At 45.5% G+C, this 22,695-nt stretch overlaps 1 protein-coding gene across 2 annotated transcripts; it reads right to left on the bottom strand.

The window, feature by feature from the left end:
* Positions 1 to 466: 466 nt before the first annotated feature.
* Positions 467 to 21,397, bottom strand: nim1ka (NIM1 serine/threonine protein kinase a). Of its 2 annotated transcripts, XM_014171130.3 has the most exons (8): positions 21,275 to 21,397; positions 11,393 to 11,484; positions 8,256 to 8,319; positions 7,805 to 8,084; positions 7,563 to 7,675; positions 2,902 to 3,023; positions 2,595 to 2,741; positions 467 to 2,405 (listed from the first exon to the last, which is right to left on the bottom strand). In XM_014171130.3, the coding sequence occupies exons 4-8, from the start codon at positions 8,017 to 8,019 to the stop codon at positions 1,650 to 1,652; spliced, it is 1,353 nt and encodes a 450-aa protein (XP_014026605.3). In that variant the 5' UTR covers positions 8,020 to 8,084; positions 8,256 to 8,319; positions 11,393 to 11,484; positions 21,275 to 21,397; the 3' UTR covers positions 467 to 1,649. The 2 variants fall into 2 exon arrangements, with proteins under 2 accessions (XP_014026605.3, XP_082824581.1); XM_082968455.1 differs by lacking the exon at positions 21,275 to 21,397 and having other exon boundaries at positions 11,393 to 11,829.
* Between the last annotated feature and the right edge of the window lie 1,298 nt (positions 21,398 to 22,695).

The following is a 22,695-nucleotide window of genomic DNA, read 5'->3' as shown; positions in this document are numbered from 1 at the left end:
TACATATTACCTCAATTACCTAGACTAACCGGCACCCCCTGTATATAGCCTCGCTTGTTTTTTACTGCTGCTGTTTAATTATTTGTTACTTATATATATATATATTTTTTTTTTAATTAACTTCTTAAAGCATTGTTGGTTAAGGGCTTGTAAGTAAGCATTTCACTGTAAGGTCTATTACACCTGTTGTATTCGGTGCATTTGTCAAATACAATTTGATTTGATACTGTACATTAGGCAAACGCATCATGCCCCACTTCAGTTTCATCCACAGCTTAGAGTCGACATATGCCGATATAAGCCTAGTTACTGTTTCTGAACTGTAAGTAAGACATTAGGGTTGTTTCTTATCAGATACAGTCACCATTTAGTCCATAATATAAACCCATTAACCCTAGATGAGAAAAATACGTTTTGTAATGAACGTTGACATGTGAAATTTATCGAAACATTACAGGACAACAAAGTATTTCAGCATTTTATTTCATATTTTGAAAATATATATTGGACAGTAATATGGCATCATAACAATTGAAAATCAAATTATTGGCGTTGACAGGTAAGGTGTACAAATAACTGTCAACCCAACCAGGCCAATGTGTTCCTTTCAACCAGTTACCTGCTGATATCTAGCCTGGTCCCAGATCTGTTTGTGCTCTTGCCAACTCCATTGCTTATTGTCAAGCCAAACATGTTTTGCATGACAATGAGTGACAAGGAGTTAGCATGATAGCACAAAAAGCAAAAACAGACTGGCTCTCAGGCTAAGAGATACAAATAGACATCCCAAACCTCTCCTCGAGTACCCCCAGCCAGCCCAGTTATTTGATGTATTCCAGAACTGGCACTGCTGATTCAACTAATGAAGGGCTTGATGATTAGGTAACCATTTGAATCAGCTATGCTAGTTCTGAAATACATCAAAAGAAGTGGACTGGCTGGGGGTACTCGAGGAGAGGTTTGGGAAGCACTGTGATAGGATATCATATGCAAAATGAATCAAAATAACATGCATTTATGAAATAGGAGATGAAAACAATGTCTGGAATCATGATGTCATGTAACTGGAAAGAAAAAAAACGAATGTCTCTCAAAAACAGTGCAATAAAACAGTCGAGACATAATCACCTGCTGATTTCTAATTCAAATCATCACATTCTTCATTCTCATTAGCCTGCATGCTTGACTCTTTCTGCATTCCACAATGCTACATCTGGTTTGACCAAGCCTCAGTCGCTTCAGGTTGTGATTGTAACACCAGAGTTGTAGGATTTATTGCTGCATGAGGTCATATGAATATACGTATGCGTTAACAGTCACTTTGGAGAAAAGCGTCTGCTGGATGACCGTATGTACAATTTTTGCCTTGTCTGGTAAGATAAAGTCGAAAAAGACAGGCACCCAGGCTAAAGTATATTCTCACAGAGACTGATTTTAAAAATAAGAAAAATCCTAACGTCAATCCCAACTTTAGGATATTTGTTTCGTTTTTGTTATCTGCGGTGAACATTTTGTCGATAAACATTCAAGACAGAAGTTGTACTGATTTAAAATTCACCACCTCATTCCTCATTCACAGTCACATAAATGTTTACTGATTGACCAAAAAACTACAACAAAAGTTCAACTATAGGAGCAAAGGCTTTTCGTCACAGAATCACACAGAGCTTGGAGGTGTGCCGTAAGCTGTGGTACGCCTTTAGCCGGTCTTTTTTACTCACGCTGGACCCGACCACATGCGTAACCACAGGCATGCTCTCCACCGCCCGCCTCTTGTGCGCACGGTGCAACAGAATCCTATAAACACCCGTAACAGAACTCCTACAGTCCTTCCCCTGATTATTTAAGATATGCTCCAGGGTGATACCTAGTATCTCCAGCGCCGCCCTCACCTCCGCTTCGTCCTCCTCCAACTCTGAAGGCGTGCTCTCGGCCAGATAGGACGGGTCCAGTTTAAAGGGCTCCATGGCCCGGGGGAAGTCTATAGGCAGCAGCCACTCACAGCCCATCATCTGCTCCACACTGCAGCGGTCTGAGGGCTGGGGCTGGAGGATGCCTCTGATCAGCCTCTGGCAGGGCTCCTGTACCCAGGAGGGCAGCACATAGGCCCCCTCTAGAATGCAACGCTTCAGTTTGGCCACCGTGTCCGCCCTGAAGGGCATGGTTCCTGTCACCATGAAGAACAGCATGACACCCAGGGCCCAGATGTCGACGAAGACGCCCAGGTAGTGTTCGTCCCTGAAGAGTTCAGGCGCGGCGTAGGGCGGGGAGCCGCAGAAGGTGTTGAGGGTCTCGTCGCGGCGGCTCAGCGTGCTGAAGCCGAAGTCTCCCACCTTGACGCAGGTGCTGCAGGTGTAGAACACGTTCTCTGCCTTCAGGTCACGGTGGATGATGCTGTTGTCATGCTGTGGGGCGGGTCAAAGATTTATCTCGTTATCATATCGATATGTACCTTAAATACATCTCATACTCTTTAAATTACATTCAATGTTGCACAACGGAAAAGAAAAGAGACTGCATAATATTTATTTGGGTGGGCCCTGATGATTACACTGAAAAGGGTATGTAAGCAGGACTTCATCCCTGGACCATACCATGTGTTTGACAGCCGACAGGATCTGAGAGAAGACGATCTTGCTGTCGATGTCTGACAGTTTCCCCTCCATGCTAATCTTGGTGTAGAGCTCTCCTCCAGCAGCATACTCCATCACCAGGTGTAACCGTGACAACGTCTCCACCACCTGTCACCCGGCAGGAAGGCAGAGAGAGGATGGTCAAGTTGTCTTCTGATAAACTCTGTTTAAGTGCACTGCACTGATGATCTTAGCTTCTGACCAGGCTTTGTGTAACTCATTCCTTATCAACAGTGTGTGTGTGTGTGCGCGCGTGTGTCCGTCCGACCTCGTAGAGACGTATGATGTTGGGGTGGTGTAGTCTCTCCATGCTGGAGATCTCTCTGGACAGTAGCCTCTGGGTCTTCTGGTCCAGCTTGGTTTTATCCAGGATCTTAATGGCCACCTTGTCTGAAGGAGAACATACAGAGGGACATGTTCATTAAACATAGAAGTTAGTACCAAAAAGAAGAGGTTGAGTGAAGGAGTAAAGCTATTTTAGCTTTTGGTGTTTTATTCTCTATTGAAAAGACTGTGCAATACTTTGTCGACACACACTTCATTAGCATATCTGTATGCATAAGCAAGTTATTGGCCAATGAAACGAGTGCATTCTACTCCAAGCTAGGTGGCTTTCTCAAGTATGATGTCATAATAAGGACTGACATTTTTCATACTTTTCGGTTTCATTCTGTCACTATGATAATGGGATATTTATATTCAATATCAGTTGTGGAATGTGGTTCAATATTCCGGGAAATGCCCAGATCCTGATTTACACTTGTGGCAAGAGGATGTGCTTTACAGCGATCTAACCAAAGCGATCCAAAACGCATAGCTAGCTAGCCTATCCAAATGCAAGTATCTGCAGATTTTTCTCTTGTCAAAGTAGCTTGCTTGTCCTGCAGCATTGGCCATCAGTGTGTGCTTGGTGCTAGCTTCCTTTATTGCAGGAATCAGGAGAACCAGCAGGAGGAGCTAGAGGAGGAGGTGTTGACTGAATATGAGCCAGTCAATGTTGTGGATGTAAGTCCTGAGATGAGGCACAGGAGGAGCTAGATAATGTTGACTTTAACTTTGTGGAACACCTGACCATTGAAAACCTCAAGGACAGCTATCTGATGTCTGGGGTTCAGCTCATTCCGTTGTCCCCCAGGCTTCTCCTTTACCTCCATGGCTATAATTGAATGAACAGGATTACATACAACACTCCGCATGGTGCCTGGCAACACAGAAAACAAATCGCAAACTTCCTAACTAAATGTAACACTGCTGGGCGTCTCCACCCATTATCTGGGGGCACACCAGAGCAAGTAGCTAAAGCCAATGACTGTCTCTGGGACCAAATCCCAGATCGTAGCTTTAAAAGAGCTGTAGAAGCCTAGACAAATCTGCAAACAGTTAGATATAGGCTTATGTTATTGCTTTCTTGAATGCTATTGGATATTGTCAATTTTCTCTGACTGAGGCAACTAACTAATTTGTTAGAGAGCTTGATTTTCATGGAAACCAATTTTCTTGATTATAGCCTATTACTCATTTCAACAAGAACATTACATTCTTGAAAAGTCGTATTAGACTATTGATGAGACGACAGAACAGAGCAGAAATAACCAAATGGAAATTATGATCACACATACTGTGTAGGTTGTAGAGAACAAAAAGAACATGAAAACATCCAATTGAACCCATTTAGGAGGGGTGAAGCTGGTTCAGATTTGGCTTTGGGGAGTAGAAGCTCCTCAGAGGAGGAAAGGGAGGACCATCCTCATCAGTGAATTTAATACAATTAAAAATAGTGAAACAATAAAAAAAGTTATCCTTTTTCGAAAAATACTATATATACAAAAGTATGTGGACACCCCTTCAAATTAGTGGATTCGGCTATTTCAGCCACACCCGTTGCTGCCTGGTGTATAAAATTGAGCACACCGCCATGCAATCTCCATAGACAAACATTGGCAGTAGAATCTGGGTTTGGCGGATGCCAGGAGAACTCTACCTACCCCAATGCATATTGCCAACTGTCAAGTTTGGTGGAGGAGGAATAATGGCCTGGGGATTTTTTCATGGTTCGGGCTTATTTCCAGTGAAGGGAAATCTTAATGCAAACAGCATAAAATAATATTCAAGACGATTCTGTGCTTACAAATTTGTGCCAACAGTTTGAGGAAGGCCCTTTCCTGTTTCAGCATGACAATGCCCCTATGCACAAAGCGAGGTAAATACAAAAATGGTTTGTCGAGATTTGTGTGGAAGAGCTTGACTGGCCTGCACAGAGCCCTGACCTCAACTCCATTGAATACCTTTGGGATGAATTGGAAAGCCATCTGTGAGCCAGGCCTAATCGCCCAACATACGCACCCAACCTTACTAATGTGCTTGTGGCTGAATGGAAGCAAGTCCCCGCAGCAATGTTCCAACATCTAGTGGAAAGCCTTCCCAGAAGAGCAGAGGCTGTTATAGCAGCAAAGGGGGGGACCAACTCCATATTAATGGCCATGATTTTGGAATGAGATGTTCGACAAACAGGTCTCCACATACTTTTGGTCATGTAGTGTATATTCACGTCACCAAATAATTGATTAAAACATACTGTTTTGCAAGGAAGTTCTACAGTAGCCTCAACAGCACTCTGGGGTAGCACCATGGTATAGCCGGAGGACAGCTAGTTTCCATCCTCTTTTGGGTACGGTTCACATCTTCCGTCGACTTACACAGTAATCATGACAACTTCCGAAGGACGTCCATCAACCTATCAGAGCTCTTGCAGTATGAACTGACATGTTGTCGACCCAATCAAAGGATCAGAGAATTAATCTAGTACTGGTATAAGCTACAGCTAGCTAGCACTGCAGTGTATAAAAGGTGGTGTGAAGTTGACTATAAGAGAGAGAAAGACAATAGTTGAACAGTTCTCTCTGCTATGAAAAGACAACTGACATTTAATCCTGAGGCACCAACCTGCTGCGCTCTCTACAACCGCTGTGATTATTATTTGACCCTGCTGGTCATCTTTGAACATCTTAATGAACGAACTGGCCTCAATGACAATGTACTCTTATATAATCTCCACCCGGCACATCCAGAAGAGGATGTTTTTCATAGCCACCGTGCCCCTACATCCCCATTGCTTCCTGGGTTTCTGTATAAGCACTTTGTGACATCTGCTGATGTAAAAAAAAGTGCTTTATAAATACATTTGATTTCATTTCATTTGAGAGCGAGCGAGAGCTAGCTTTATTTCAATTTTATTTTCTTCTCACTTTCACTTACCTGGCTAGCGAATGCAGCTAACTAGTTTAGCCGACTCAAACACCTGGCTCAAACAGAGAGGGATGCTATGTTAGCTAGCTGGCTATGGCTATCCAACACTGGAACTCTTCCAAGTCAAGGTAAGCTTTAGGTTTTATTATTTTATTGCCACCGGGGCTCGCCGGTGTAACTGCTTTATCTGCTTGCTGTACACTGTACTGCATGATTGTAGCAGGTTTATTAACATGTTAGTTCTAGTAGCTATGTTGACTATGACGTTAGCTAATATGGTGACAACGATGTAGGCTGTGTGTGTAGTGGTTTGCGATTATGGTATGAAGGTTTGGCTTGGAAAGGTTTTGTCACCTGGTCACAGGCACTGAAGTCCACAAGTGAAGGGAAAAGTTGACAGGAGGAGAGCAAGTAAATGCAAGAAGAAATTACACAACGAGCAAACATACTATTTGTATGTGGCTTCTATGAAAGTGAACTGTGTTTGCGGTGATCAGGTATGTATTCATTCTGCCAAATCTGTTGATTATTCATTCTGCCAAATCTGTTGATTAACTTTTCTTAAACAGAAGCAAACAGAACAAAACGGGGATAACATACCTGCATTTGTCCAATAGAAACTCGTTTGCAACTGTTGGACTAATGATTACACCCTAGGTCAGCTAGATACACGCTAGAGTGTCCAAGGCGGTATTGAATGTGTCACTGTCTGTCTTTGATTACTTGATTACTCTAATTTTTCTCTTGACCTGTGCACCTACGTTGTAAACTTTCATTCATAGGCTAGGATGTAGCAACCTCATGATGGGTTCAAGGAAAATTTGAATATCATGTAGTAGCCTAAACCTATCAATGTTACATTGAGCTGGGTGAATGGATTATGAATGACAGTCATCCAATATGCTGTAATAGAAATAAGGCCATGCTCATCTTAAACGGCTGTGACCACCCTGACCTCACCTCTAGTACCCATACTTGATACCAATAGCATGAATTAATTAATAATATAAAGGAATAAAACAAAGATCTTGGCTAATAGGGTATGGAAAAGTCCCTAAGCGGTGTGATGGTGCTGAGATATCTAATTGTGCTTTGACATGCATAATTAATTAAGACTGGTATTAGTCTCTCTTTCTGCTCTGCCAAAGCTTTCAATGACAGCCTTTAAAATGCCCCGGAGCTCATTTTGCTTTGTCGGACTAAGCAAGCGATACCACACACGCACACTCACTCACACTACAGTCTTTGATGAAGCATGCAGCAATTCCAGCCGTCGCTAGGGAAACACGAGATCTCTAATCAATCCATCTTTTCAAGGGCAGCAGACAAGCTGTCTCTCTGTGGCTGATTCAGACCACAGGCCCAAACCACTGGCTCATTAGCAAACAGCTATCTAAGGATACGTATTATTAGCTCATTGATGAAAACAGCTAGTCAGTCATCACTGTGGTTTGAGACTTTGCTGGAGCAGAGGAGCTGGGATTTTCCAAGAACTATTCAACTCAAGCCAGCATATTTAGTGAAGATTGGCCAGGCCATAATATCTTCTCACTTTTACTGGTCAATGAATTGAATAATTTAAAAGATTCAAAGGTTTGGTGAGCATCTACAGTACAGCAGGGCTGTGTCTGTTATGTTAAACATCAGCTAATGTGTTTGCTGCTTGGCAGGGGTCTTCCTTACCGTTGGTGAGGGCGTGGATCCCCAGTTTGACGTGGGAGAAGTTTCCACAGCCAATCTCCCCGCGGACCTTGTAGAAGCCGATACGTCGGCCCACTGTGAGCTCACGGACCACCCTGTCAGTAGGGTTACCAGAGGGGTTGCCAAATAATCATCATTAACAAAATTATCCAGAAAAACAATACATGATAATGAATTTTCTTTCTTGTTGTTTTCTAAGAGAGCGTTGGGCGTCCTGGTTCTACCTGTCGTCCTGGCACATGTCGAGGTTGAGCCTCTCCAGGGGGGTGAGTTGGCGGGCAGGGACCGCCTCATCATCTGTAGCGATGTCCGAGCTGTCCTGACGGCTCCAGCGGGCATATCTCCTGTCCTGACCGCCTGTACTCCCAGCCCCAGAGCCCCTGGAGCTCCCCACCGTAGCCCCAGCAGGGCCTACCCCAGAGGGGTACACGGCCGTCATCCTACCCAGGATGCCCAGGATGGGGGTAGCTCATGGCTGGAGGGGGTTCTGATGCAAGGCACCCCCTGTGGGTGAACACACAGAACAGAACGTTATCATGAGGGAAATACACAGAGCCCTGTTCAATCCAGCCTATAAAACCCATTTTCTGGGCTGAAAAAACACGCAATACTTTTATTTTATTCATGATCTCACCAAAACCATACTAAAAGCGAAGAGCAAAGTGTGAATCTCACCTTTATACATAGGGTCCATGTAGAGAACTTTTCTGCTTCACCGAATGTCCAGACGACCACAGATCTAAGCCAGCGAGACAAAACAGAGGCTACTATTCTATTCCTCAAGTGCAGACGTCTCTCCAGACCTTCGATGGACTGCAGTTTGAACACTCCCTTAACCAAGGCGGTTGATGACAGTTTCTGACCCGTAGCTCAAGGAAGTTAACCCCAGACCGTTTGTAAGCCCAACTTGTTGCTCTAGATCATTCTTTGAAACAGAGGATGGCTTAGAGTGAACAACAGTTCACCTCAGTCCGCTGGCTCTCTCATTAGTGTTGCTGCGTTTTAATTGGCTCTTTGATTCCCTGAGATATAAATAGCCCACAGGTGGTGGAGGAGGGGGGAGGGAGGAAAGGAATATGGCTGACGTTAAGGTGCTGCCATGGGGTACTTCCTTAAACGCCCCACAAAGTTGTCCATCTCTTGGGGCGGCAGGTAGCCTAGTGGTCAGAGCATTTGGCCAATAACCGAAAGGTTGTTGGATTGAATCCCTCAGCTGACAAGGTAAAAATCTGTTATTCTGCCCCTGAACAAGGCAGTTAACCCACTGTTCCCTGGTAGGCTGTCATTGTAAATAAGAATTTGTTCTTAATTAACTGACTTGCTTAGTTAAATAAAGATACAAAAATGAAATTGGAACAATGAACTCAGTTGAAAAATGAACTCTTTTCCCACTCTCTCGTCTCTTCTCTCTAAAACGCTGGTGCAGGGATTAATGAAGACAGTCGCTACATCTTTTAATCCCGGCTTTATTCATTGTGTGTTTGAGCATGCGTTTGTGTGAGGGTAGTATACAGAATATGTGTACATACTTGTGGACAAGTGTTAATGTATGTCTGCTTACCTGTGTGAACACTCAAACACACAAACTGATTAGAACATATTTTGTTTTCAGGAGATGATTAGGTGACAAGTGTGTGTGTGTGTGCAGGCGCATTTGTGCACGTGTGTCTGTGCTAGTTCCTTCACACGTGTGTGTGATTAGGTGATAACTACTTGTTCTGAAAGCTCTAACAATGTCCCTGGAGTAGAGGTGGAGGTGGCTTTACACTCATTAATGTGTTTATTATGGATGTTAAGGGAAACAAGGTTTTCTAACCTAGCACTAATTCACTGTCATGCGTCATGTCCAAGGGTCTAACCTATAGGGCCAGTTTCCCGGACACAGATTAGCCTTCACAATTAAGAACTTTTAATTGAGATTCTCCATTGATAATGCGTTTTTAGTCCAAGACTAGGCCTAATCTGTGTCTGGGAAATGCCAAACAGATTATAGGGCCTACTTTGTGATTATTAAGAATGAATCACAACGCACTCTTCTGCTGATGTATCAGAGGGATGCATGCTATGTCACTAAAAGACAGAGAGAGAGAGAGAGAGAGACAGAGAGAGAGAGAAGAGCAAAGAGGGTTTGAATCTTTGAAAGTGAGCACACTTGAGTTCGTCCGTCTGAGAATCCTCCCACACTATAATAACCTGTAATGCAGCAAGATCCTCTCCATCATAGCAGAGGGTTAGGTCCTTTATCCTCAGCCCAACCACCAGACACACTACTGTTCTCACACAACCACACTGCTCTCTAATACAACACCGATGTATCTCAGACATGACCGGCCAATAGCCATACACCATCACCGACAGACAAACGTCAACAGAGGAGAGACGCCTGTGTATGCAGGATTTCAGTCCAATCCTGCTATCTACGTTTGCTTTTCCAGAATATACAACTATAGTACATTTCTACAAATACCGATTGATCGATTCCGCAGCAAATTACCAATCTAAATGTACATAATCATGATCTTATATAAAACACCTCATTAAGACACATGATATCTCAAAACAGAATATCACTTGTCTTGCCAGGAGCTCCCCTCTTCAATGTCTATTAAGGGGAAGCAGTGGAGGTGGAGCATAGCAAATCAAAGAGATTCCCCTTTGTGACCTCTCCCATCTGTCCAGCCTTCAAACACCTTTCGGCCTTCCTGTGTCTCTCTAGCATGAATATCTAACGATTGATCTGAGGCCGACTAAAAGGACTTGCCAAGAGAGAAGAGGGCTCCGCTTTTACAGCACAAAGCAAACACTGCTCTGCAAAGTATAATTATGCTATAACAAGCATTTCACTGCACCTGCTATAACATCTGCTAAACTGAGCACGCGACCAATAAACTTTGATTTGATATTAGCCATTTATGTGAGCGTGAACACACACACACACACACACACACACACACACACACACACACACACACACACACACACACACACACACCACACACACACACACACACACACACACGGTGTTGTTTATGAATTGTAATTGGCAGCTGATACACCTGAGAGTACAGAGTACCTAAAAGGTGACCCCAGTAAATCAATGGGCTCCTGAGTGGCGCAGTGGTCTATGGCACTGCAACTCAGTGCAAGAGGCGTCACTACAGCCCCTGGTTCGAATTCAGGCTGTATCACATCCGGCCGTAGGGCAGCGCACATTTCACCCAGTGTTGTCCGGGGTAAGCCGTCATTATAAATAAGAATAATTTGTTCTTAACTGACTTGCCTAGTTAAATAAAATGGGAAATGTTTGTGTTTAGGGTCAGGTTGACAACTCTACTTGGTTGCTTGGCAATGGACAGTGAGCATATTTATGTGGATTCTCTATTCTGGATTAGGTATTAACTGGTGATTGTGAAGAGAGAGCAGAGCACTGTGTTCACAATTACACATTGCTTCATTGAGTTTAAATCACACACACCACAGGAGGTTGGTGGCACCTTAATTGGGGAGGATGGGCTTGTGGTAATGGCTGGAGCGGAACAGGTGGACTGCTATCAAATACATGGTTTGATGCCATTCCATTTGCTCCGTTCCAGCCATTATTATGAGCCGTCCTCCCCTCAGCAGCCTACACTGACACACACACACACACACACACACACACACACACACACACACACACACACACACACACACACACACACACACACACACACACACACACACACACACACACTAGCTAAATTACGCTACCTTTCTGTATGGTGTAGGCAACATCAAATTATTCACGAGCCTGTAAAAGAGATTCAACTCACCAGTCAAATAGCAGCAGACAGTGGCTAAGGATCCATTAGGATGGTTGATGGTGGACGGCTGGTCCAAGCTCTGGTGATCCTCTTCGTTTACTCTGCAATAACAATGGCGAAAACTATAATGGAAGACTCCATCCACAACACGTAGATCTGAAGTGCACTCCACTCTCCCTACATGTAGGCTCTCCCTTCCACTCTCCCTACATGTAGGCTCTCCCTACCACTCTCCCTACCAGTTGTATGAGAGGATGTATTTTCCTTGAGAGAGGCACTGGTACTGCAGTTCACAACACCAGGTAGCTACGGGGAAATGCTTTCTACGAAAGGGATCCTCCTCTTCCTTTGACTAAAACTCTCTCTCACGCTCTCTCTCTCACTGTCTTTTTCTCTCTCTCTGAATTCTCTCTCTTAGTCTGCTTGTGTGTGTCTGTAATTTTCTCTCTCTTTTACACACACACACACACACACAGAGAGAGAGGGAGGGACCGAGCGAGTACTCTGGCCACACAAAGCTCCCCTGTGTGATAATTGAGATGTGCGGTTGTGGAGAATAAAGAGCTGAGCGGTGAAAGGACAGGGACAATAGCGGCTGTGGGCCTTAGTAACAGAGAGACAGGCCTCTCTAGAATCTGTGGGGCAAACATTTCACATTTCCAAAAAGGACTGACCCAAATCTCCCCACTGCTATAACCCCTCTTGTACACGCACGCACACACACACACACACACACACACACACACACACACAGGGACCAGAAATTGGCTCTGGCATTTCCCACACACTGGCCCATTTATTCTTGGAGATAATAATAATTTTGCGAGAGAAAAAAAAAAACAAGTCAGACAGGCACACTGGGCTACCAATGGACCAGCCCATTTGGCATTTGCCCGAAACGCCAGATCACCAGTCCACCCCTGCACACACACACAAAATGTTCTAATGCCCACCCCCTTGCTCTGAGTCATGGAGCCCCAGCCAAAGAAACATAATCTGGGCATTTCTACAGGCCTGGTTAGGTACACGAGGCATGGGCTGCTTTAAAAGCACACATGGGATGTGATCAGTGCTGTTTTTACAGCTTGGCAACAAACCATCACATACCCTTTGTTAATAGGTCTTGTAAAAGTGGCCAAGTAAAGACAAATAGCCTATACCTGGTATACATAGTCAGAAACTACAGTAAATGGTAATAATGTGTTTACATAACAATAACCTCCTTATTACTTTTGTTATACTTGTCAAAGCTCAGGAGAAGACCCAGATGCAGACAGGTTCGAAGTAACAAAAGTTTATTACAAAAACAGGGGGGCAGGCAAACGACAGGTCAGTAGTCCAGAGCAGAGTCCGAAAGGTACAGAACGGCAGGCAGGCTCAGGGTCAGGGCAGGCAGAGGTCAGTAATCCAAGGTGGTGTGACAAGGTACAGACCGACAGGTAGGCTCAAGGCAGGCAGAATGGTCAAAAAACGGGAAAGCTAGAAAGCAGGAACTAGAGACAGAAGGAGCATGGGAAAAAACGCTGGTAGGCTTGACGAAACAAAACGAACTGGCAACAGACAAAACAGAGAACACAGGTATAAATACACTGGGGATAATAAGGAAGATGGGCGACACCTGGAGGGGGTAAAGACAAGCACAAAGACAGGTGAACCAGATCAGGGTGTGGCGGTGTGGCAGAGCAGCGAACAGTTTTGACTGGGCTGAGCGGGAACTGTGCTTCCGCAGAGGTAGGGGGGCCAGCAGGCCAGAGGTGGATGAACGCAGTGCCCTTGTTTGGGTGTAGGGACTGATCAGAGCCTGACGGTACGGAGGTGCCGTTCCCCTCACAGCTCCGTAGGTAAGCACCATGGTCTTGTAGCAGATGCGAGCTTCAACTGGAAGCCAGTGGAGTGTGTGGAGGAGCGGGGTGACGTGAGAGAACTTGGGAAGGTTGAACACCAGACGGGCTGCGGCATTCTGGATGAGTTGTAGGGGTTTAATGGCACAGGCAGGGAGCCCAGCCAACAGCGAGTTGCAGTAATCCAGACGGGAGATGACAAGTGCCTGGATTAGGACCTGTGCGCTTCCTGTGTAAGGCAGGGTCGTACTCTGCGAATGTTGTAGAGCATGAACCTACAGGATCGGGTCACCGCCTTGATGTTAGCTACTACCAGAATGGCGGTGTTGCCATCAGACGGGGGAAGACCTGTGACGAAGTCCAGAGATATGTGAGATCAGGGACAGTGAGGGACAGGCAGTGGTTAAAGGAGACCAGCCGGAGCTTGCCGAGGTGTCTTGTTCTGCGCACAGACCATGCAGGCGGCAACGTACGAAGAGATATCCGGGACCATGGTCGGCCACCAAAAGCATTGCCGGACAAAGGCCAGGGTCCGACGGGAGCCCAGGTGGCAGGCAAGCATGGAGGAGTGCGCCCACTCCAGGACCGATGAATGGACAGCGTCAGGAACAAACATCCGGTTATCCCCTCCCGGTGTTCAGCTGGGAACGCTGTGCCTCATGGACCTGCTTCCCTATTCCCCAGCTGAGTGCCGCCGCCAGGCACGAGGTGGGAAGGATGGTCTCGGGGTCCGAGGGTGTAGCTATGGGGCCATAGCGGCGTGACAGCGCATCCAGCTTGATATTCTTGGATCCCGGTCGGTAGGAGAGGGAGGAGTTAAACCGGGCGAAAAGCAGGACCCACCTACCTTGCCTGGAATTGAGACGCTTGGCGGTGCGGAGATATTCCAGGTGCAGAGATATTCCCCCACTCCGACATCCAAAGCATCGGCCTCCACCACGAACTGACGAGACGGGTCAGGATTAACCAATATGGGAGCTGTGGTGAAGCGGTGCTTGAGGTCCCAGAATGCCCTGTCAGCAGCTGGGGACTACGTGAACGGAACCTTTGGAGAGGCGAGTGCAGACAGGGGGGAAGCCAGGGTGCTGTAGCTCCGGATAAAGCTGCGATAAAAGTTGGCAAATCCCAGGGAACATTTCAGCTGCACTCTGGCCGTAGGCTGGAGCCAATCAACCACCGCTCTCACCTTCCAGGGATCCATCTGTAAATTCCCTGCAGCGATGACGTAACTAGGTGGAGCGATGGAATTCACATTTCTCCGCTTTCACGAAAAGCTAGTTCTCCAGGAGGTGCTGGAGGACCTGTCGGACATGGAGCACGTGTTCTTGGGCTGAGTGGGAGAAAACGAGGATGTCTCTGAGGTAGATGAAGACGAACCGGTTCAACATGTCGCAGAGAACGTCATTGACCAGGGCCTGGAACACTGCTGGGGCTTTGGTAAGGCCAAATTGCATGACCTGATATTCGTAGTGACCACTGGCCATGTTGAAGGCAGTCTTCCACTCGTCCCCCTCCTGTATCCGCACCAGGTGGTAGGCGTTCTGCAGGTCCAACATGGAGAAAACGGTGGGCCCCTGGTGTGGCTCGAAGGCCAAGGCGATGAGTGGTAGCGGTTCTTCACCGTGAGGTCATTGAGGCCCCAGTAGTCGACGCACGGGCACAGGGTTTTGTCTTTCTTCTCCACAAAGAAGAACCTTGCGCCGGCGGGGGAGGCAGAAGGACGGATACACCCTGCAGCTAGGGAGTCCTCGATGTAGGTCTCCATTGCCTTGGTCTCCAGACCCGACAGAGAGTACAGTCGTCCCTTGGGCGGTGTGGTGTCTGGGAGAAGGTCAATCCTACAGTCATAGGGTCGGTGTGGAGGAAGTGAAGTGGCCCGGGCCTTACTGAAAACCTCAGAAGGTCCTGGTACAGCGCTGGAATGGCAGAGAGGTCCGGGGCAACTTCCAAGCCCACCGGAAGATGTCCCGGGGCAGGCTTCACTGACTTCAGGCAATGGGTGTGGTAAAACGGGCTCCGGCCCATGATGGCACCAACAGTCCAATCAATAATGGGATAGTGTCACTGGAGCCAAGAGAATCCCAAAACCACGGAACCTGAGGAAACTTATTGTGGGTGACCCGGCCTATAGAGTGCCCGTCCAGCGCTCTAACGTCCATGGGAATGGAGAGGGGCTGAGTGGGGATGCCCAGCTTGGACACCAGGGTAGCGTCCATAAAAATTCTTATTGGCCCAGAGTCAATGAGTACCCTGAGAGATTACGACTGGTTACACCACAGCAGGATGGCATGGAAAGCAGTGCGAGTAAGGGGAGAGGAAAAGTTATCCATATTACCCACCAGAGTACTCACCCCTACTGGTGAGCCTGGTCTTTTAGTGGACAGGAGGACACGAAATGACCAGTAGTCCCTCAATGTAGGCAATTCTTCATGTGAAGCCGGTGTAGACGTTCAGCTAGGGACAGCCTTGCTCTGCCTAGTTGCATCCGCTGACGAAGAGGTGATTCAGCAGACTTCGGAGACTCTCGGGGGAACTCGAGAGTCCTCTCAGCAACGGAGAGGTCGGGGACTTCCGGGATGCCTCGGAGGCGAGGTGGAATCCTTGGGTGGGTGAGTGGAATCAGATCCCCTCTCCTTCCTGCGTTCCCGTAGCCGTCCATCGATCCGGATGGTGAAGATCCGTCAGTAGTTCACGGGCTGCTAGTTTGTCCTTAACCTCCACCGATACTCCGTGCAGGAACGTATCGAACAGCGATTCCGGGTTCCAGGCACTCTCAGCTGCCAACATTTGGAAATCCACCGCATAGTCTGCAACACTGCGGGAGTCTTGCTGAATCTGGAGTAACTTCCAGGTAGTCTCTCTCCCGGAACATGGAGAATCGAAAACCTTCTTCACCTCCGCCACAAACTCCTCCAACATTCAGCATACGGCTGACTGTTGTTCCCACACGGCCGTAGCCCAGGCAAGAGCCCTCCAAGACATCAGCGTGATGAGATATGCTATCTTCAAGCGGTCCGAGGGGAAAGAGGAGGGCTGTAGCTCGATGATGAAAGAACACAGGTTCCCGAATCTCCAGCAAAGCGTTCCGGGGGAGGTAATCGGAGCTCTTGGGAATCCAGGGTGGCCGGTGAGGCACGCTGCTAACAACTGGGTTACTGAGGGGCTGGGAGGTTACCGTCGCGGTAGGCTGCCTGACAGACAACCCGCGGATTTGCTCCAGCAAACAATGCAAATAGTTTGGGTAGCCATTTGATTACCTGTGCAGGAGTCTTATGGCTTGGGGGTAAAAACTGTTGAGAAGCCTTTTGGTCCTAGACTTGGCGCTCCAGTACCGCTTGCCATGCGGTAGTAGAGAGAACAGTTTATGACTGGGTTGGCTGGGGTTGTGCCTTCCAATAGTGGCTCCTTGGGAGGAGACGGTGTTGCAAAGCTGGTCCGAGTCTGCTGGGTCCGTCAAGGCCAGTTCATACTGTCAAGGCTCAGGAAAAGACCCAGATGCAGATTGTTACTTCGAAACTAAAGTTTATTACAAAAACAGGGGGGCAGGCAAACGACAGGTCAAGGGCAGGCAGAGGTCAGTACTCCAGAGCAGAGTCCGAAAGGTACAAAACGGCAGGCAGGCTTAGGGTCAGGGCAGGCAGAGGTCAGTAATCCAGGGTGGTGTGACAAGGTACAGAACGACAGGCAGGCTCAGGGTCAGGGCAGGCAGAATGGTAAAAAAAAACAGGAAAGCTAGAAAACAGGAACTAGAGACAGAAAGGAGCATGGGAAAAAATGCTGGTAGGCTTGACGAAACACAACGAACTGGCAACAGACAAACAGAGAACACAGGTATAAATACACTGGGGATAATGAGGAAGATGGGCGACACCTGGAGGGAGGTGGAGACATGCACAAAGACAGGTGAACCAGATCAGGCTGTGACAATACTGGTACTACCAGGCTTGAAGTTAGTCTCAGAAAGTGTCCATCAAACAATAAGGTAAATGCCAGAATGTAAAATAAAGCATTACTGACAAATGAACATGTAGATATAATACATTCGGAAAGTATTCGGACCCCTTGACATTTTCCACATTTTGTTATATTACAGCCTTATTCTAAAATTGATTAAATAGTTTTTTTCCCCTCATCAATCTACACACAATACTCCATAATGACAAAGCAAAAACAGGTTTTTAGAAAGTTTTGCTAATTTATTAAAATAAAGAACTGAAATATCACATTTACATAAGTATTCAGAACCTTTACTCAGTACTTTGTTGAAGCATCTTTGGTAGCGATTACAGCATTGAGTCTTCTTGGGTATGACGCTACAATCTTGGCACACCTGCATTTGGGGAGTTTCTCCCATTCTTCTATGCAGATCCTCTCAAGCCCTGTCAGGTTGGATGGAGAGCGTTGCCGCACAGCTATTTTCAGGTCTCTCCAGAGATGTTCGATTGGGTTCAAGTCCAGGCTCTGGCTGGGCCACTCAAGGACATTCAGAGACTTGACCCGAAGCCACTCCTGCGTTGTCTTGGCTGTGTGCAAAGGGTTGTCATCCTGTTGGAGGGGTACCTTCGCCCCAGTCTGAGATCCTGAGCGCTCTGGAGCAAGTTTTCATCAAGGATCACTCTGTACGTTGTTCTGTCCATCTCTCCCTCGATCCTGACTAGTCTCTCAGTCCCTGCCACTGAAAAACATATCCACAGCATGATGCTGCCACCACCATAGGGATGGTGCCAGGTTTCCTCCAGAAATGACACTTGGCATTCAGGCCAAAGAGTTCAATTTTGGTTTCATCAGACCAGAGAATCTTGTTTCTCATGGTCTGAGAGTCCTTTATGTGCCTTTTAGCAAACTGCAAGCGGGCTGTCATGTGCCTGTTACTGAGGAGTGGCTTCCGTCTGGCCACTCTACCATAAAGGCCTGATTGGTTGTCCTTCTAGAAGGTTCTCCCATCTCCACAGAGGAACTCTGCCAGAGTGACCATCAGGTTCTTGGTTACCTCCTTGACCAAGGCCCTTCTCCCCCGATTGCTCAGTTTGGCTGAGTGGCAGCTCTAGGAAGTGTCTTGGTGGTTCCAAACATTTTCCATTTAAGAATGATGGCCTCTGTGTTGTTGGGGACCTTCAATGCTGCAGACAGTTTTTGGTACCCTTCCAGATCTGTGCCTCGACACAATCCTGTCTCGGAGCTCTAAATCAAATCAAAGATTATTTGTCACGTGCACCGAATACTACAGGTATAAACCTTAAAGTGAAATGCTTACTTGCAGGCTCTAACAATAGTGCAAAAAAGGTATTAGGTGAACAATAGGTAAGTAAAGAAATAAAACAACAGTAAAAAAGACAGGCTATATACAGTAGAGAGGCTATAAAAGTAGCAAGGCTACATACAGACACCGGTTAGTCAGGCTGATTGAGGTAGTATGTACATGTAGATATGGTTAAAGTGACTATGCATATATGATGAACAGAGAGTAGCAGTAGCGTAAAAGAGGGGTTGGTGGGTGGCGGGACACAATGCAGATAGCCCGGTTAGCCAATGTGCGGGAACACTGGTTGGTCGGCCCAATTGAGGTAGTCTACAGACAATTCCTTCGACCTCATGACTTGGTTTTTGCTCTGACATGCACTGTCAACTGTATGACCTTATATAGACAGGTGTGTGCCTTTCCAACTCATGCCCAATCAATTGAATTTACCACAGGTGGACTCCAATCAACTTTAGCAAAGGGTCTCATAGGAAAGGGTCTGAATACCGAATGTAAATAAGGTATCTGTTTTTAAGTTTTTATAAATTAGCAAACATTTCTAAAAACCTGTTTCCGCTTTATCATTAAGGTGTATTGTGTGTAGATTGATGTGATAAAAAAAAATATATATATATATTTTAGAATAAGGCTGTAACGTAACAAAAGTGGAAAAAGTAAAGGAGTCTGAATACTTTCCGAATGCACTGTATAGCCTTGGCCTAGTAATCACAGATGGGCCTCCCCACCCTAAGAATGAAATTCTGTGAACACTAGGTAAAGAAAAGACGATTCAAACAATAACCCAGCAGACTTGATTCGACCAATCATATAAAACGCCTTCAGAAGGGAGAGGAGTTTGATTACGTAGATAGCATCAGCAATTTGTCGGTGTAGGCAGAACAACAATCAGACGAGAGAGAGAGAGAGAGGTTCATCTGATTAGAATAAGAACTCAACTTCAATCAGTGAACCCATTGAGTGACCACTGCTCACCAAGATCAAGTAGAGCTGGAAACAGATCAAAGAGAATCTTCCTTTTGAGACTAGTTCTAAATAGATCTACCTTATATAGTACAAGGTATGTGTTTTGTGCCCTGTTTGTGACGGGAGATAAAGGAAGCTGTATGAGGAGTGACTTCCAGGTCTCTCACACTCACACACACACACACACACACACACACACACACACACACACACACACACACACACACACACACACACACACACACACACACCCCCGGCGGTCTGATGAAGTTACCATGACACTGTACAGAGGGAGAGAGGTGTTTTCACACTGCTGTAAGCACTCCGGGGAACACATGCACATCAACTAAAATGCTTGCTTGGACAAGGTATCACCAGTGACTCATTGATTGTACCAACTCACTGGGCAAGTGCTATCATATCCATGCCAAATCAACAGAAACACATAAGGTGTTAGGTAGAGAACAGTCCCAGGTCAGTGAGAACAGAGTGAATTATATGATATTCGACATTACATTTAGCCTACACCTGTTCTATTCAACTCTATGGTCTCTACATCCTAATGAATCTTCTTTGTGAGCAATAGGCAATGATCTACAAAATAGAAAAGAGAAAAAGTGTTAAGAAGTTATGAGGTGCCTTGACCAGAGCCATTTCCGCTGCATTGTATCTCAATAATCTATTCACTTTCTTCTATTCTCTAATCTGAACACTTTAAAGCAGCTTTTATCTTATAAAATACTATTAATGTGTAATGTGCTCCGTGTGATGGAGCATCAAAGGCAAAGGAAACAGACAGTCTGTCTAACAGCCACACAACAGTCTATAAGCCCGTGTGGCTCAGTTGGTAGAGCATGGTGTTTGCAACACCAGGGTTGTGGGTTCGATTCCCATGGGGGACCAGTACGGAGAAAAAATTTATGAAATGTATGCATTCACTACTGTAAGTCACTCTGGATAAGAGTGTCTGCTAAATGACTAAAATGTAATGTAAATGTATAGGCTCCCCACATTTGAGTGTTTATAGAATTGTAACAGAAGTGGTCAGAATAACATTTGTAGCCCTCAGACCTAACCACTAAGCATTAGCTCAATGGGATAAGGCACTCTTGAATTTCTCAGACAACCCAGGTTTGATAGCAGGTTAGTTGCAAATTCTGGTTCACATTACAGGGAGCATGGTATAAAAACCTCACAACTAATTTACCCTATCCATCCTGCAAAACTAGGCAGCTTTGACTCGGGTATTCCATGCATCAGTCTTGACACATCACACACAGAGAGAGAGTGATAGAGACACACACCTGTGTGTGGTCTCCCTCCACATTGGTGCTTCAGTCTCTAAACTTTAATGCTCACTTAATCCCCTTTATCTATAGCAGTGTATCTCAAGTCAATGCTATAACATGACTTCCGACTTTTAGTAGCCTATAACCAACCTCTGCCCATTTAATCTGTCCACGAGAGACTACTGCCCACTATGCCACCCCTAGACGCTGCTCATATGATCGATCTCTTGAATTAATAATAGGCCAACAGTGTTCCTATAAATTTCAGTGATGTTCACAACATGTCATGTACCTGGTCTGTTTCAACCACAGCCACAAGGTAGCCTAAACGTGACAATAAAACGACATCGAGGAAGTGTCAGGCCGAACAGAACATATTGACACAGGGTAGGCTACAAGAACATTCAGGACGTCAGAAGCGGCGTCACCTACACATAAACATCATGGGAATGCAGCCATTAAGCAGAATATCGCTATTAATTTTACTTGGCCAACCTGTCAGCTATGCACCACACATGAAACACCCATGTCGCCTTACCTTTCTGTATTACATCCAGACGCCGATTCAACGAGCAAAATTGCCGACAGAATTTATACGGAGGACACCTATTTTACCCTGTAGTGTTGTCACTGATGGCTATTGCCACTTTGCTTCGCAACAAAGCCAGTTTGCGACAAGAGGGAATCCCTTTGAGTGACAGTTTCTTTGACGAATTAGGTACGGCATGGTGTGTTACCTTCCTCTCTTTAGCCAATGGAAACTGTGCATAAACGCGTTTGATGGACTTGGCTGGAGTCCACGGGCATAAACAAGAACATTCGTTCAGCACCACTTGAGCTAGTCCTGTCTAATTATTTCTGCTTGGGGGTTCAATTGTCAGTTCAAACAGGAGGGGGAGAGGGGAAATCCCTTTCTAAAGCAATTTCATCAGATAATGTATTATTTGTGTACATTTTTGCTTTAGGACATTTATGTCATATTTTTATTAAACTTATTATTTCAGCGGGAAAGTTGAAAGCTTCCAAAGTTTTGAATATAAAAAGGCCATTCAAGATGGTCGAAAGGCTTTAACAGCATCAACAGCCATTATTGATACATCTCTATCTTTTTTTGTTGTTGTATTGTACTAAACTGAAACATGTTCTTGTATTTGTTTTGTAAGTGTTTAATTTGAATAAACCCGGTTTGATATGTAGAAAGAAGAGGAAGGGAAGCGCTACTAAGGTACACAATAGTACATTTTGGTAGACAGGTGGTCTTTGGTAAAAGGGGTAAATTGGCCATCAAAAAGAAAGGACGACCAAGGCACTCTTAATATTATTAATAAAATGCTTTTATTTGTATGTCATGTTCAATAGAAACAACGTTTTTTAAAAATCGACGCGTTTCGGCTGCATGACCTTCGTCAGGGAGTACAAAGAAATAATACAATGTCCTCTTTTGAACAGCTTTTGAACAACTGGAAAAGCTGTTCAAAAGAGGACATTGTATTATTTCTTTGTACTCCCTGACGAAGGCCATGCAGCCGAAACGCGTCGGGTTTTTAAAACGTTGTTTCTATTGAGCGTGCCATACAAATAAAAGCGTTTCATTAATTTTATGAAGAGTGCCTTGGTCCTCCTTTCTTCCTGTTTGATATGTATCAAGTCTGGTAAGACTTTTTCCATTCTATTGCTTATAAGCTTTGTTATTATTTTATTGTCACAATTTATTAAACTTGTTGGTCTACAATCAGCAAGGGGACTCTCCAGATTTTCCTGGTTTTAATATAATTGAAATAACAGTTTGCTACATGGAACTAGGAAGTACTGATTTTGATTTGAGTGACATGTGTGTTGTCATTTGTGCAAATAGGGGTGGCTACTTTGTCACCAAAATGTTGAATAGAATTCTATGGGAAAGCCATCCATTCCTGGTGCTTTTCTCCATGTGAACATTTTAACAGTATATATTATTTC

Source organism: Salmo salar, chromosome 24 (genome assembly GCF_965601325.2).
Source record: "Salmo salar chromosome 24, fSalSal1, whole genome shotgun sequence".
In the NCBI taxonomy this organism is placed as follows: domain Eukaryota; kingdom Metazoa; phylum Chordata; class Actinopteri; order Salmoniformes; family Salmonidae; genus Salmo; species Salmo salar.
This window is presented reverse-complemented; position numbering and strand designations above follow the sequence as displayed.